This window comes from Pristis pectinata, chromosome 1 (assembly GCF_009764475.1).
Source record: "Pristis pectinata isolate sPriPec2 chromosome 1, sPriPec2.1.pri, whole genome shotgun sequence".
NCBI lineage: Eukaryota > Metazoa > Chordata > Chondrichthyes > Rhinopristiformes > Pristidae > Pristis > Pristis pectinata.
The window spans coordinates 149,327,980-149,345,375 of NC_067405.1; the positions used below are offsets into that span (position 1 = coordinate 149,327,980).

Consider the following 17,396-nt stretch of genomic DNA (forward strand, 5'->3'; position numbering starts at 1 on the left):
TCAATGGGTTTACAGGAGTATTGGGGATGAGCCTCAGTGAGTCAGATAAGATATCTTTATTAATCAAATGTACATCGAAACAGTGAAATGCACCTTGCGTAGAATGTTCTGGGGGCAGCCCACAAGTGTCGTCACACTTCTGGTGCCAACGTAGCATGCCCGCAACATCCTAACCCATACGTCTTTGGGAGGAAACTGGAGCACCCGGAGGAAACCCACGCAGCCACATGTCTCCTTACAGACAGCGGCCAGAATTGAACCTGGGTCTCTGTAATAGCGTTACAATAACTGCTACAATACCGTTGAACTATTGGTATTTCTGATCAATGTGAAAGCAGATGATCAGAGTTTACTGTGTCACCAAGTTTAATTAAGTCATATTTGGTGGTCAGTAGGGTTGTAGAGTTCACGCATCAGACGGTATATGTAGGAAGGGGCATTCCCCCCAATGTTGGAGATGAAGAGGGTAATGAGTTCTGGAGGAACATAATCGAACACAGGGCAGTGAGCGCTCACTTTGCACAGAATCTCACCTGTAAAAAACAAATAACAGTCAGACTGAGAACCAAGATACCCTGGGAAAAAGATGTATTGTGTCAAAAGGGATAGGTATCTGAAAAGAATACAGGGCTACAGGGAGAGACCAGGGTCATGAGCCCAAATGGTCTTGTAGAGCTGGTGAGGAATCAACAGAGCAAATGGACTCCTTGTGTGCTCTAATTAATCTGTAATTCATGGCATGTACTTTCCACAGGAAAGAGGTACACTGCCAAGCCACCAAGCAGAAAATGGGGGGGGGGGGGGGGGGGGGGGAAACAGACTTATTTAATTCTTACTCAATGTACTCAAACTCACCCAAGGACAGTACACAGACTCTGACACAGTGCAAGCTGTGTACAAAACAGTGCTGCTTTCCTCTAACAGTGACTATCTTTCCTACAACAGTGACATAGCTTTACCATCCATTTCTTCCCCTGTGATCTGAGATTCTCCAAGAATTGAGAACCTGAGTTACAGGGAAAGGGTGAATAGGTTAGAACTTCATTCCCTGGAGTGCAGGAAAATGAGGGAAGATCTTACAGAGGTATATAAAATTATGAGGGGTATAGATAGGGTGAATGCATACAGGGTTTTCCCCCCTCAGGTTGGGTGAGACTGGAACTAGAGGACATAGGTTTAGGGTGAAATATTTAAGGGGAATCTGGGGGGAACTTCTTCACTCAGAGGGAGGTGCAAATGTGGAACGAGCTGCCAGCGGAAGTTGTGGATGCGGGTTCAATTGTAACATTTAAGAGAAGTTTGGATAGGTACATGGATGAGAGGGGTTTGGAGGGATATGGTCCAGGTGCAGGTGGATGGGAATAGACAGAAGATCAGGCAGCATGGACTAGATGGGCTGAAGGGTCTGTTTCTGTGCTGTAGTACTCTAGGACTCTAATTCCAGATTATATGTTGCAACCACTACTTTTTCCTGACTTAGTTTATGACATAGCATCATCCACCCATCCTTTCTGCTGATCAGCATGTTTGAGGGACACACTGTGGGGCCCAGAACACAAATTTATATTTCCAGGTACAAGTTCTGAATCAGCTGGCAGTAACTTCTGTTCACAAGCTTGAGCTGGTTACCCCATTAACTGGGAGACTGGCAAGCTATTTACACCACTGCAAATGAAAATTGCAAGGTTAAGAAAATCTACCTTAATTAAAAAAATATTTAAAATAGAGTCACCCCCTTCACTTACTGAAGTCCACACCTGGGGCTTTACTGTGGGTCCACACACTGTGCTTGAGCAGAACCCACAGGGGTGCACTTCCAGACCTGCCATCATCAACACATTAGTGAGCTGGATGTGACAAGAGTTCTCAGCTTGCCTGCTCTCTGCAAAAGGGAGAGCACACAGACTAGTGGCCAACCTGAGCCCTGCTACAGCCATCTCTAACCAGGGACAAGTACCTTCTGTGAAAGGGAGAACCTCCTGTGGCGAAACAAACTTGTGCACCGTGTTTTCCTCGTTGGGGAACTGTAAATGAGAAACATAATATTAAGCAGCAAGTGCATCCTCACATGCAACACGAGTGCAGAATCAGTGGTCAGATCGATGCCATGGATGAGCCAAGGTGACTGGATTGGATCAGAAGTGATGGAGCTCCCTGCACAATCACCGTGAGACTGAGCAGCAAATGAAACAGGAGCCCAGGTGCAGCAGAGCTGCTGTTTCGAGAAGGGCAGTATTGAGGTCAGAAGTGCTGCTGTTGAGGACAAACTGCAGGCTCAGTGAGGAGAGCAAGCAGCAGCAAGGTAAGGCAAGGGAGGATTTTCCTTTTCTCTGACTTGTTAAAAGAACCTGTGATGACAGTCAGTGCGGGGTATGTTCCTCCTGTGAGGTGTGGGAGACAAGGGAGAAGTCCACGTCCTTGATGACTGTCTGCAGGAATTGTGTCTGCATGGATCACTGGGGCAGCAGTTGTGACTCACTCAGGTGCATACAGATGTTATACACAGGAGCTTCAGGAAGGTCAGTTATGCAGCACGGAAACAGGCCCTTTGGCCCAACTTGTCCATGCTGACCAAGTTGCCTTCCTGAGCTAGCCTCCTTTAGCCCATGTCCCTCTAAATGTTTCCCACCCATGTATCTGTCTTAAAAGCTCCACCCTCTAATCCAGGCAACATCCTGGTGAACTTCTTCTGCATCCTCCCCAGTTTCCACTTTCTTCCTGTGATGGGGCAACCAGAACTGCGCACAATGCTCCAAGTGTGGTTTAACCAAAGTTTTATACAGCTGCAACACAATTAATGGAGAATGTCTAGTATCTGATAGAATAATCTGCAGGGCTTTGGGGAGACAGCACAGGAATGGGGCTGCAAGAGGTAGGTCAGTAAGTTGTGAGGACAGAGCCCACAAAGGTGTACAGATTGGTTATGTGAGTGGGCAACGTGTTAGCACCTGGAGTAGAAGGTGGTAACATCGGAGGTAATCCGTCTTGGAAGAAAGGATGAAAGAGCAAATAATCATTTAAATAGACTGAGTCTTCAAAGCACTGAGGTACAATGGGGTTTGAGTACGTGAAGTGAAGGTTGACATGCAGATAGAGCAAGTTAAAAAAGCATGTGAAATGTGGGCCATCGTAAGTAGTAGGGATGAGAAGGAATTTCTTGAGGGTGATGACTCTTTGGAATTCTCAACTCCCACCTTGAACATATTCAAAGATTCTGACTCCACGGCTTTGGGGTAAACAGACAATGAAACTACAAGGAGTTGAGGGGTGTGGGGGGAGCAGGAAATGGTGTTGATGCCAAGGTTGGATCAGCCATGATCTGACTCAATGGTGGAGCAGGAGCATGGGCTCCTCCTGCCCCTGTCCTGACAGTCATACGGGTGGGATTGATAAGATCCTTCTACTAGAAGGCACAGGTTTGATGGACCAAATGGCCTCCTCTGCTAGATTTGTGGACAGGATCCAATTAGAGCTGAGTACGTACCTGTGGACACAGCTTGTACATAGCGGCACAGACGATCACCGGTGTGGAGTAGTGCCTGGCTGCCAGAGCCAGAGTGTGAGCCCCATTGACAGTCCGCAGACCCCCATTGGCGAGGATGGTCTTGGTGCCAATGATGACCTGTAGAGACAGCAGGAAAGCACGTTCCTCGCGCTGCGCACGAACCCCTCCAAACACAGTGACCACTCCTACACTGACCACCCCCCCCCCCCCCCCACCTCTTCCCTCAATGCTGCTCCACTGCCTCACTGGCCCTCCCCTCTCCGTCCCCCTCCCACTCCCCTCTCCACACCCATGCCAACTTCCCCCTCCTTCCCTCTCCCCCACTCTCTCCCCCCACACCAGCTCTCCCGCCCTTCCCTCTCCTCCCCCCAGCCCCCACATCAAGTCCCTGTTACCCCCTTGCAGTACACAGGGCCCCTGGTTGGTACCTTGTTGACGCGTGACATGACGGCAAAGATGGCAGCGTCTGTAATGACGGTTGTTTCAATCCCAACAGCAGAAAGAGCCACGGACATTTCATGACCCTGGAACCCAGAGACTGAGGTCAGTGGTCTGAACCGAGCCTGGGTGGATGCTCCCTTGATGGAAGGAGGAACCTCTTATTGGAAGGGAGTCTGTGGGAGGGGAAGGGGAAGCGAATGGAGGAGATGGGGAGGGACCCGAGGGTGGGGTCAGGGATAGGAAGCGTCAGCGATGGGGACATCAGCAAAGGTTTTGGGGTGCAGAGGTCTCCAGGAGCTTTCGCCTCTGCTTCCCGAGCCTCCCGCCCCGACATGCTCTCACTAACCTGGCAGTAAGGGGCACACTCCGCCACAATCACCTGGAAGCTGCGTTTTCGAGCTGCTTCCATCAGGAAAGCTTCAACGGTTGGGGATCGGCCCAGGGTCATGATCACCTCATTGGAGTGGATGTGTTCCAGGGCTTGCGCTGCAATGTGATACCTGGTCCCCTCTACAAACGCCAGACAGCAATTCGTCAAACACTTGGACAAAGTTACTACAGAGCCCACTCGGCCCATCACATTGATGCTGGCCAAATGCCACTTGGAGCTCATTCTATTCCACACCTCGCCCACGCTCTGGTTCCCTTTAAACAGGAAAACTGCTGCTTCAGGCGGAGAGTTCCAGACACCCACTACTCAACATTAATCTTCCTACCAGTTAACACAAGCCCCAACGTCAGGGAGCCCACTGCCCTCGAGAGACCACCCCCCACCACTTTATGGGAGTTCCTGATCTGTCAGGTGAGCCCACCCCTGACACACACCAGCCTATCGCTCAGGTCTCCCTGATCCTGGGAGACCCTGACCTCCCAGGTACCACGCAAGCATCAGGCCCCCAGTTCTCCAGTACTCACCAAGCTCCGTCAGCAGTTCGTTAATCAGCTCAATGACGTTGGATTTGAGAGGTGTAAAACTCTGACTCAGATCTTCGCTCTGACTGTCTGAGGTCAGCAGTTTGTGGAGGGATTCCTGATCCATCTCTTCACTGTGACCCTGCAGCCTGCAATACAACCAGAGATGAGGCTGTACTCACCTCCGTGTCCCTCTCCCTGCTCCCATTGCAGGATCCTCCTCCCAGCACCAGGACTCCCCCTCCTCTCCCAGCACCCTCCTCCCAGTGCCGGGACTCCCCCTCCCCTCCCCCGTGCCAGGGCTCCCCCTCCCAGTGCTGGGACCCCCCCCCCCCCCAGAAGGAAGGGGGTTTTTAAGGGGAATGTGGGGAGAATGAAGTGAGATTAGTGTCAATGGGTGGTTGGTGGTCAGTGCATACCTGGTGTCTGAGGCAACTGTTTCCCGGCTGTGTCTCTCCATCAACTTCCCTCCCCCAGAGAAGACTTTCCACCTTCGGCCTCGCCCCTCATCCCTGCAACCATCTGAGTAAATCTCCCTTGTGTCCTCATCAATCCCCTTGTGCCTCATCAAAAATCCCAAATCAGGTTGGTTGAACAATTTGCATTTACCAATCTGAGCTGATTTCATCCACTAACCCTCACGTGCCAATAATTGTTCATTTTCTCAGGTTGTTGTTTCCAAAGGTTTCCCCACTCGAGGTTAGGTTGACCGGTGTATGGTTACTGATTTGTCCTCAGTCCTGGCTTTGGGTATAACGAGTCCAATGTCTGTCACCACCCTTAATCCCCAACCAGTAACTCAGCAACTGAACTGCAGCCCATACGATAACAAGTAGAGCTGCTCTTCCAGTGCCTGCTGAAGTCCAGTCTCCTTGGTCAGGACAAGGTGCCCTTGAATGTCTCAGTTACACTGTCTGCTGCCAGGAGCAGGTCCCCACTGGACCCACCCACCGATTTCGATTGTGGAAGACCAGTGGCTCCCCTCTGTTAGCTGCAAGTCTACCCTATTCCCTCGTGGCCACATTCCTTTCTTCATTTCCTCTTCACCTGGGAAGGGAGGACAGAAAATTCTCTTGGGGCCACGAGTCCTTGGAGCAGTGCTGGAGGGGTCCTTGGAGTAATGTGAGAACATGGGGTGGGCAGCAACACAGGTTTAAGGTTACAGTCAGATGGGGCATGATCTTACTGAACGGTGGTGCTGACCTGAAGTCAGAGCGGTCCACCGTTCCCAGTGTATGTTATACGTGTGTTAAAACGTGGCCCTCTACTACAAAGGGGACAAAGTACAGAAGTAGTCCCAGAGTGACCCGGAGACGCACAAGATTCTGCAGATGCTGGAATCTGGAGCAACACACAAAGTGCTGGAGGAGCTCAGCAGGTCAGGCAGCATCTATGGAGGGAAATAAACAGTTGACGTTTCGGGTCGAGACCCTTCATCAGGACTGGAAAGGAAGAGGGCAGAAGCCAGAATAAGAAGATTGGGGGAGGGGGAGGAGCACAGGCTGGCAGGAGGGGGGGAAGTGGGGGGGGGGGGGGGAGAAGGGGGAGACAAGCCACAGGAATGAGGGAAAAGGAAGGGGAAGGGGGAAGAAACAATAGAGGGGTGGGGGGGAAGAGGGGAGGGGTTACTGGAAGTTAGATCTAGGAATTGGGTCCTCTTTCCCTCAATCCTGTGGCCCCCTCCCTTCTCTTTCCCCTCGCCCGCCCTCATGACCTGCCCATCTATTCCCCACCTCCTTCCCTTTATTCCATGGTCCACTGCCCTCTCCTGCCGGATTCCTCCTCCTCCAGCCCTTTGCCTCTTATACCTCTCAGCTTCTTAATCTCCCCCCTTCCCCACCCAGACTCTCCTACCAGCCGGTGCTCCTCCCCCTCCCTTCTTATTCTGACTTCTGCCCCAGAGTGACTCAGCAGGTAAGAGGCTCTTCAGCCCACCACGTCTACGACAGCCACAAGTACCGATCCATACTAATCCCATTCTCCAGCACTTAGCCCGTAGCCTTCCCTGACTTGTGTTCCAAGTGCTCACCTAAATAACTTGTTAAATGGGAGACCTCCTTCCCCTCCCCACTGTCACCCACAGGCAATACCCTCTATACACCAATCACACTCTGGATAAATAATTCTTCCTCAAAACCACCTCCTGTTCATCTTCATCCTATACTTTCTAATTTGATACATCTTCTAGAGTCATTCAGCAGAGAGACAGGTCCTTCGGCCCACCATGTCTATGCTAAACATCCAGTACACCAATCCCATTTACCAGCGCTTGGTCCATAGGCTTCCGTGCCTTAGTGATTCAAGTGCTCGTCCAGATACTTTTCGGGTGTTGTGAGAGAGACTGCCTCCACCAGAGCGCTCAGACTGCAACCACCCTCTGCTTTAAGATCTCCTCAAACCCTCTTGCTCCTTGGCTTAAACTTCTGCCCTCTGGTTTTAGATGTCTCTGTTATGGGGGAAGTTTCTCACGGTCCATCCTATCTGCACACCTCATCAGTTTGTCACCTCTATCAGGTCCCCACTCAGCTTCTTTCGTTTCAGGGAAAACAATCCCAGACTCCCCTCATAACTCAGATACTCCATCCCAGGCAACATCCTGGGGAACCTCCTCTGCACCCTCTCCAGTGCAGTCACATCCTTTCTGTAGCGTGGTGACCAGAACTGCACACAGTACTCCAGCTGTGGTCAATGTTTTAGAAAGCTGTATCCCAACATCCCTGCTCTGGTATTCCATACGCCAATGACCGAAGGCAAGTATTCCATACACCTCATCTATCTGTGCCGCTAATTTCAGGGGTCCTTGGACTTGTACATCAATGTCTTTCTGTTCCCAGTACACCTGAAGACCTACTGTTCACTGTGCTGGCCTTTAATCTTCCTAAAGTGCATCACTTACATTTTTCAGAATTAAATTCCATCTGCCATTTCTCTGCCTATTTTACCAATTTTCATATAGACCATCATCCTCACTATCAAAAAACCCACCTTTGTGTCATCCGCAAATGTACTAAATCATACCTCCTACAGTCACATCCATATTGTTAATGTTCATGACAATAAAGGGTCCCAGCACTGACCCCTGTGCTACACCACCAGGCACTTGCTTCCAATCACACAGAACGGCCCTCTGCCTATCACCAAGTCAATTTTGGATTCAATTGGTCAAATTTCTCTAAACCCCATGGGCTCGAACCTTTCGACCAGTGTTTCACGTGGAACCTTGTCAATGACCTTACTGAAGTCCCCGTAGACTACATCAACCACACATTCACATGTTTAGTTACCCGACCAAAAAATTCACTCAAATTCATCAGATAGGTTCTCCCATTAACAAAAATGTGTTGACTATTTCTGATCAATCCCAGATTACTCCCATTTCACAGAATTTTTCCTCAGTAATTTCCCTAACCCTGACCTAAGACTTCCTGTAATTACCTGTCTTATCCTAACCCTAAACCTGCTGCTCTTCATAAATAAAGATAACATTAAGAGACTTTTGGACAGGTACACGGATAGGAAAGGTTTAGAGGGATATGGGCCAAACACTGGCAAATGGGACTAGCTCAGCATGGACCAATTGGGCCGAAGGGCATGTTTCTGTGCTGTATAACTCTGTGGCTGATGAAGATTTTAAAAATTCTGTAAGGACCCAAAATCCTGTGCAGTTTTGGGCTCCTCATTTAAGAAAGGATGTGCTGACGTTGGAGAGGGTTCAGAGAAGATTCACTAGAATGATTCCAGGAATGAGAGGGTTAACATATGAGGAATGTTTGACGGCTCTTGGGCTGTGCTCCTTGGAGTTCAGAAGAATGAGGGGGGACCTCAGAAACATTTTGAACGATAAAAGGTCTGGACAGAGTAGATGTGGCAAAGTTGTTTCCCATGGTAGGGGAGTCCAGTACAAGAGGGCACGACTTCAGGATTGAAGGGCGCCCATTCAGAACAGATGCGGAGAAATTTCTTTAGCCAGAGAGTGGTGAATCTGTGGAATTTGTTGCCACAGGCGGCTGTGGAGGCAAAGTCATTGGGTGTATTTAAGGCAGAGATTGATAGGTATCTTAGTAGCCAGGGCATCAAAGGTTATGGTGAGAAGGTGGGGAAGTGGGGCTAAATGGGAGAATGGATCAGCTCATGACAGAATGGCAGAGCAGACTCGATGGGCCAAATGGCCAACTTCTGCTCCTTTGTCTTACGGTCTTATGGATCCCAGCAATCTTCTCCCATAGCAGCCAGGGACACATCTCTACAAAACACTGGTTAGACCACAGAGTATTTTTGTTTACACAGAGAGTGGTTGATGTCTGGAACATACTGCCAGAGGCGCTGGTGGAATCATGTACAATCATCATGTTTCAGAGACCTATAGACAGGCACAAATAGGCAACACACAGGGGGATAGTGTACAGCATGGACATGGTGGGCAGGAAGACTCGTACAGGACATAAATGGGCTGTGTAAATCGGGATTTTAACCACCTTTAAGCTTGCTGAGCCATCTAATGCCTTTCCTTCTTGTTGATGGTAATTTGTTGTAGGATTCCACCCCCCCCCCACAAAATTCTCCACCTTGCAAGAAGGGGACAAGGCATTTGTGAGACCAGTCCTGGAGCACTGCATAGTCTTGATCTCCTTATTCAAGGAGGCGATGCCTTTCCTTGGAAGCAGGGGATAGCTGATTCAGAGGATGGGTAGTGGGACGGAGGTCATGTCTTGTAAGAAAAGTTGAGCAGGTCAGAATGACCTCAGGCCACCCAAACCCACCAGAGGTCTGCAGGCAACAACTGCTGACTTGTCACCTGGGTGCCCAGGTCTTGCCATAGAACCATAAAACACTATAGCACAGAAAACAGGCCATTCGGCCCTTCTAGTCTGTGCCGAAACGTTATTCCGCTAGTCCCATTTACCTGCAGCCAGTCCATAACCCTCCAGACCTCTCCCGTCCATGTATCTATCCAATTTATTCTTAAAACTCAAGAGTGAGCCCGCATTTACTACATCAGAAGGCACCCATTCCATACTCCCACCACTCTGAGTGAAGAAGTTCCCCCTAAACCTTTCCCCTTTCACCCTAAAGCCATGTCCTCTCGTACTTGTCTCTCCTAATCTAGGTGGAAAGAGCCTATTCACATTAACTCTGTCTATACCCCTCATAATTTTGTAAACCTCTATCAAATCTCCCCTCATTCTTCTGCACTCCAAGGAATAAAGTCCTAACCTGTTCAATCTTTCCCTGTAACTCAACTCCTGAAGACCCGGCAACATTCTAGTAAATCTCCTCTGCACTCTTTCAATCTTACTAATATCCTTCCTATAGTTAGGTGACCAGAACTGCACACTATACTCCAAATTTGGCCTCACCAATGTCTTATACAACCTCACCATAACATCCCAACTCCTATACTCAATACTTTGATTTATAAATGCCAGGATGCCAAAAGCCTTCTTTACAACCCTGTCTACCTGCGACAGCACTTTCAGGGAATTGTGTATCTGAACTCCCAGATCCCTTTGTTCCTCCGCACTCCTCAGTGCCCTACCATTTACTGTGCATGTCCTACCTTGATTTGTCCTTGTCTGCATTAAATTCCATCTGCCATTTTCTGGCCCATTCTTCCAGTTGGTTCAGATCCCTCTGCAAGCTTTGAAAGCCTTCCTCGCTGTCTACAACGCCTCCAATCTTAGTGTCATCCACAAACTTGCTGATCCAATTTACCACATTATCATCTAGATCATTGATATAGACAACAAACAACAATGGTCCCAGCACAGATCCCTGAGGGACACCACTAGTCACAGGCCTCCAGTCTGTGAAACAATCATCCACTACCACTCTCTGTCTTCTCCCACACAGCCAATTTCGAATCCAGTTTACAACCTCTCCATGGATATCTAGTGTCTGAACCTTCTGAACTAACCTCCCATGTGGGACCTTGTCAAAGGCCTTACTAAAGTCCATGTAGATAACATCCACAGCCTTTCCTTCATCTACTTTCTTGGTAACCTCCTCGAAAAACTCTCCAAGATTCGTTAAACACGATCTACCACGCACAAAGCCATGCTGATTATCCTTAATCAGCCCTTGGCTGTCCAAGTACTTGTATATCCGATCTCTCAGAACACCTTCCAGCAATTTACCTACTACTGATGTCAGGCTCACCAGCCTATAATTACCTGGCTTACTTTTAGATCCATTTTTTAAACAACAGAAAAACATGAGCTACCCTCCAGTCCTCCGGCACCGCACCCGTGGCTAAGGACATTTTAAATATATCTACCAGGGCCCCTGCAATTTCTACACTAGTCTCCATCAATGTCCGAGGAAATATCTTATCAGACCCAGGGGATTTATCTACCTTTATTCACTGTAAGGCAGCAAGCACCTCCTCCTCTTTAATCTCTATATGTTCCATGACTCTATTGCTTGTTTCCCTTCCTTCCATATCCACTATGCCCGTTTCCTGCGTAAATACTGATGCAAAAAAACTGTTTAAGATCTCCCCCATCTCCTGAGGCTCCACACATAGACATCCACTCTGATCTTCTAGGGGACCAATTTTGTCCCTTACTATCCTTTTATTCTTCATACTTGTAGAAACCCTTCGGATTTACCTTCACATTATCTGCCAAAGCAACCTCATGTCATCTTTTTGCCTTCCTGATTTCTTTTTTTTTTTTAAAAGTATTTTCTTACTTTTTCTATACACTTCAAGTACCTCATTTGTTCCTAGTTGCCTATACCTGCTATACACCTCTCTTTTTCTTAAGCAGATCGCCAATATCCCTTGAAAACCAAGGTTCCCTATGCTTTTTAACTTTGCCTTTTATCCTGGCAGGAACATGCAAACTCTGTACTCTCAAAATTTCATCTTTGAAGGCCTTCCACTTACTGAACACATCCTTGCCAAAAAACAACTCATCCCAATCCACTCTTCCTAGATCCTTTCTCATTTCCACAAAATTGGCCTCCCTCCAATTTAGAACCTCAACTCGAGGACCAGACCTGTCCTTATCCATAGGAAACTAGAAACTAATGACATTATGGTCACTGGACTCAAAAATGCTCCCCTACACATACTTCTGTCACCTGACCTGTCTGGTTCCCTAATAGGAGATCAAGTATTGCATTCTCTCTCGTTGGTTCCTCTATATATTGATTTAGAAAACTTTCCTGAACACATTTGACAAATTCCAAGCCATCCAACCCTTTCACAGTGTGGGAGTCCCAGTCAATATGTGGAAAGTTAAAATCCCCTATTATTACAACTTTCTGTTTCTTACATCTGTCTGCTATCTCACTACAGATTTGTTCCTCCAATTCTCTGCTGGGCGGTCTATAATACAACCCTATTAGTGTGGCCACACCTTTCCTGTTCCTCAGCTCCACCCATATGGCCTCTGTAGACGAGCCCTCCAGGCTGTCCTGTCTACGCCCAGCTGGGATATTTTCCCTGACTAGTAATGCCACTCCTCCCCCTTTCATCCCTCCCCCTCTAACACATCTGCAACAACGGAACCCCGGAACATTAAGCTGCCAGTCCTGCCCCTCCTGCATCCAAGTCTCACTAATAGCAATAATGTCATAATCCCACATGTCAATCCACGCCCTAAGCTCATCTGCGTTACCTACAATACTCCTTGTATTGAAATAGATGCACCTGAGAACATTTCCATCACGTACAAACCTTTGATTTCTGTCGATACCTGCAGTCCTCGCATGACCTTTTTCCTCCTCCACCTCACTATCTGCTCCAACACTCTGGTTCCCCTCCCCCTGCAAATCTAGTTTAAACACCCCCAGAGCAGCACCAGCAAACCTACCCATAAGTATGTTAGTCTCCCTCCAGTTCAGGTGCAAACCCTCCTTTCTGAGAATATTGAGAACTTGATCCGAGATATCGTGGACCCTGACACCAGGGAGGCAACAGACCATCCGGGATTCTCGCTCTCTCCCACAGAACCTCCTATCTGTCCCCCTAACTATCGAATCCCCATCACTGCTGCTCTCCTCTTTTCCCTCCTATATGAGCTGAGGGTCCCGTCTCAGTGCCAGAGACGGGACCACTGCCACTCGTCCCTGGTAGGTCGTCCCCACCAGCAGTATCCAAAACGGTATACTTATTGTTGATGGGAACGGCCACAGGGGTGCTCTGACCTGCGTCTATACCCCTTCCTTTTCCTGACAGTTACCCAGTTACCTGTTTCCTGACTTTTAGGGGTGACTATCTCCCTGAAACTCCTGTCTATTTCTACCTCTGCCTCAAGAATGATCCAGAGTTCATCCAGCTCCTGCTCCAGTTCCCTAACTTGGTTTGTCAGGAGCTGCAGCTGAATGCACCTTTTTACAGGTGTGGTCATCAGGGACAAGTGTGCTGTCCCTGACTTCCCACATACTGCATACAGAGCACATGACTGCCCTAACTGCTGCATTCATTACCTACTCCTAAGTTATTTAAATTAAAAGGAACTTAACGGCCTTACCTCACTGGGGGCAAACTTGTCCTCACCCTCTGCTCGCCGAAGCCTCGAGCCAAAGCCTCAGAGCTCCACTCCTAACCCTGAGCCACTGACACACTGGCCGCTCCTCTTCAGATACCCCTCCTTATATTTGTCCCTGCCAATTACCTCAAGTACCGTGCTCTCCAATCAACCACTCAACACTGTTTAACCCTTCAGTTGCCCTCCACTTATTAAGCTTTTAAAAGACTCTCACCGGACCTGAAGGGGACCCACTGCTCCAACGGCTCCCGGGCTCCTGTAAAAGGAAAGCCTGTGAAACACACAAGCTTCTGCCACTAGATGGTAGGTTCACCTGCAGCTTGTGTCAGCAGCTTCCCCTCCACTTTCACACTTCCAGTACAGCTGCCTCGACCCTCTCGTCTCTGCTTCTAACACTCTAAACACTCCAGTGTCTGACACCTCACCCACCGCAATCCCCACTCTTACCGGCTGTACTCCTCCCGAATAATCTTCATTACACGCCGGATGATGTTCCCCACAGTGGTCTCAGAGGGCTGGGCAGCGATCACCTTCCGGCTTTCCGTCCGGATCAAGTCCAGCAGCTCCCCTGAGGGGTGGGAATCAGCCAGTCACTGGAGAGACCACAACACCCAGGGGAAGGTCAATAACCCTGAGGGGGTCCTGCTGGTTACAGAGGGATTTACCCACCTGATGAGGCTGAGGGATGCAGGCCTACCCGGGGGGCTGGAGGTGGGAACGTGGTGGGTCCCCAGTCCCTGGGCAGAGGGAGAGGGTGAGGGCAAGACCCGGGCAAGGATGGGAACGTGGTGGGTCCCTGGGACCTGGAAGGGGGCAGGGGGGTAATATCCTGACCCCGGGCAGCAAGGGGATAAATGTTTTGGGATAAATTCCTGGCATCTGGATATAACAGGGGTAACAGAGAACTGCAGATACTTCGAATTTGAAATAAAAACACTCAGCAGGTCAGGCAGCGTCTGTGAAGAGAGAAACTGTTCACGTTTCAGGTCCGGGACCCTGATCAGAACTGAAAGAGAGAGGAGGTGGGGGAGGGATGGATGGAATGGAGGGAATATCTCTGATAGTGCAAGACCAAATGAGTTAATGGGGCAGCTAGAGTGGCTTCATGGACCAAACTGTGGTTCTTTATGTAATCTGTTGCTAATAGCAAGGCTGTGAGACATAGGATACAAGAGTTGGGACGTGATGTTGCAGCTTTACAAAACAAAGGTTGGGCCACACTTGGGGTGTTGTGTGTAGTTCTGGTCACCACATTATAGGAAGGATGTGGTTGTGCTGGAGAGAGTACAGAGAAAATTCACCAGGATGTTGCCTGGATCTTGGTTATGAGGAGAGATTGGGTAGGCTGGGCTTGAAGTGAAGGAGGCTGAGGGATGACCTAATAAAAGTATATAAGATTAAAGTGGCAATGGATATGGTAGATAGTCATCTGAGGGGTATCAGAAAGGTATGGCACGTCCTTGTCATACCTCAAGGGTCTACGTTGGAGATGGGGGGGAAGTTCAAGGGAGATATGTTTTACAGGGAGCGGTGGGTGGTTGGGGTGGGGGCAGATACGGTCGAGGGGTTTAAGAAGCTGTGTGACAGGCCTGGGGGGGGGGAGGGGGGAGCGGGGGAGGGGGGGGAGGGGTGGACCATGTGCAGGCAGAGGGGGTCGGGTGTCACTGACCGTGAACTGAAGGGGCTGTTCCTGTCCTGTGCTGGGGGTCCCCGAGGAGAGGCGGGGGGGGAACAGTCGTGGGGGAGGGTCCCGGTCCCCAAGGGGGTCACCCGGGGAGGTGGGGGGAGAACAGTCGGGGGGGGGGGTTCCCTGTCCCGGGGGGGGGGGGGGAACAGTCCCCGGGGGGGGGTGAGATAAGCCGGTAAACACCCGCCTCCCGGGCCGGGCCCGTTACCTGCGTTGCTCCACCGACTGTGGGCCACGATCCGCCGCAGCAGCCCCGCCGTGGCCATCGCCAAGACCTCGGAGCCGCGGAGCTCCCCCCGGCCGAGCCGCCCCAGGAACCCCGCCACCATCTCCGCCAGCTCGGGCTGCGGGGTCGGCATGGCGGCACCGGAAATACAGGCCGCCGCCGGATCCGGAACTCTGTCCTGCGATCTTCATGTGGCACAGCCAGGCCGCCATGTTGGTGAGGGCGGGTGGGCGGAAGTAGCTCCTGATCCCTCAAACCTCCTCCAAAACACCTCCACCTTCCCTCAACCTCCTCAAATTCCCCCTCCTCCTACCATTTCCTCCAAAAACTCCTCCATCACTCCTCCCCCTCACTCCTCCACCCCTCTCCAAGCCTCCAAAACTCTCTTCTGCCCCAAACCCTTCACCTGCTCCCACTCAACTCTAATCATACATTTACCCCAAACTCCCTCCTCCCCACTCAACAATTGTCCCAACCTTCCCCAAACCACTCCATCACACCTTCTTAACCCCAGACTTCTCCCCCCACCCCTCCAATGGCCTTACTCTTACAAACGTTAGGAGCCAGAGGTCACTCTGCTCCACCACTTGATAAGATCATGACAGACCTGTTTGCAACTTCAAGTCTGTATTTCCTATCGGCCCCCTGGTAACCTCTCACCCTCTTGCTTATCATCTAACCTCCTCTGCCTTAAAATACTCAAAAACTCTGAAGAAAAGAGTTCCAAAGATTCACAACCCTCTGAGAGAAATTTGCCTCCCTCTATTAGACTCTCTATTGACTGATTGGTGCATCAGACGTGTTATTGATCAATAGGTGTATAAGATTCTCCTCTGATTGTTGTGTTAGACTCATGATGATCAGTGCATTCGGTACTCTTTCACCGATCAGTGTATTCAAAGCTATATTGATTTTTTGCTATATTGGAGATTCTCCATTAATTTTTATAGTAAACTGTCCATTGATTGACCAATGCATTGGAGATTGGTTACCAGTGTCATGGTTATTGATTAACATATTATTCACTATTGATCGATTGAACTGTCTATTGATCGAACATTAAACATACTGTTGATTGCTCCATGCGTCAGAAACTATCTGTTCAGCAGTATGATGACTCGATTGATGGGTGTGGAAGGCTCTTTAATGATTGGTTAGCACGAGACTGTTGGTCGGTCGGTGCATCAGAGACAATTGATCAGTGTATTAAGATATTTAAGATATTTATAAGGTATTTATTTATTAGTCACATGTACATTGAAACACAAATGCGTCTTTTTGCGTTACTGAGAATGTGCTGGGGCAGGCCGCAAGTGTCGCCACACTTCCGGTGCCAACATAGCATACCCACAGCTCATAACCCGTATATCTTTGGAATGTGGGAGGAAACCGGAGCACCTGGAGGAAACCCACACAGACCTATACCAAACCTCCTCAAACTTCCCCCTCCTCCTCCTCCCAAAATTTCCTCCAAAAACTTCTCCACCCCTCTCCAAGACACCACCACCCTCCCCAAACCTCCTCCTCCCAATATTCTCCTCAAAAAACTCCTCAACCCCTCCCATAACTGCTCCACCCCCATAACCCCTCCCATTCCTCCATCCCTCCCATAACTCCTCCACCTCTCCCCATAACCCCTCCCATAACCCCTCCACCTCTCCCCATAACCCCTCCCATAACTCCTCCCACCCTCCCCATAACCTCCACCCCTCTCCATAACCCCTCCACCTCTCCCCATAATCCCTCCCATAACTCCTCCCACCCTCCCCATAACCTCCACCCCTCTCCATAACCCCTCCTATAACCCCTCCACCGCTCCCTATAACCCTTCCCATAACTCCTCCACCTCTCCCCATAACCCCTCCCATAAACCCTCCACCCCTCCCTATAACCCCTCCCATAACTTCTCCACCCCTCCCTATAACCCCTCCCATAACCTCCCACCCTCCCTATAACCCCTCCCCATAACCTCCACCCCTCTCTATAACCTCCACCCCTCCATAACCCCTCCCCATAACTCCTCCTCTCACTCCTCCACCCCTCCCCAAGCCTCCAAAACCCTCCTCCGCCCCAAACCCTTCACCTGTTCCCACTCAACCCTAACCATACATTTACCCCAAACACGCAGGG

General features: G+C 49.7%; 1 protein-coding gene across 1 annotated transcript; it reads right to left on the reverse strand.

The window, feature by feature from the left end:
- Positions 1 to 37: 37 nt before the first annotated feature.
- On the reverse strand, positions 38 to 15,421 carry eif2b2 (eukaryotic translation initiation factor 2B, subunit 2 beta). Its single transcript, XM_052024499.1, has 8 exons — positions 15,249 to 15,421; positions 13,801 to 13,921; positions 4,862 to 5,007; positions 4,293 to 4,456; positions 3,934 to 4,029; positions 3,485 to 3,622; positions 1,958 to 2,024; positions 38 to 533 (listed from the first exon to the last, which is right to left on the reverse strand). The coding sequence occupies exons 1-8, from the start codon at positions 15,397 to 15,399 to the stop codon at positions 376 to 378; spliced, it is 1,041 nt and encodes a 346-aa protein (XP_051880459.1). The 5' UTR covers positions 15,400 to 15,421; the 3' UTR covers positions 38 to 375.
- Between the last annotated feature and the right edge of the window lie 1,975 nt (positions 15,422 to 17,396).

Bases quoted from the DNA above. Each gene is read 5' to 3' on its own strand.
- eif2b2 (XM_052024499.1), bottom strand. From the start codon at position 15,399: ATGCCGACCCCGCAGCCCGAGCTGGCGGAGATGGTGGCGGGGTTCCTG. The intron at 13,922-15,248 runs GTAACGGGCCCG...CCCACCCCTCAG, and splicing joins CAGTCGGTGGAGCAACGCAG to GGGAGCTGCTGGACTTGATC. The intron at 534-1,957 runs GTACTTGTCCCT...TGTTTTTTACAG, and splicing joins GGTTCTCCCTTTCACAGAAG to GTGAGATTCTGTGCAAAGTG.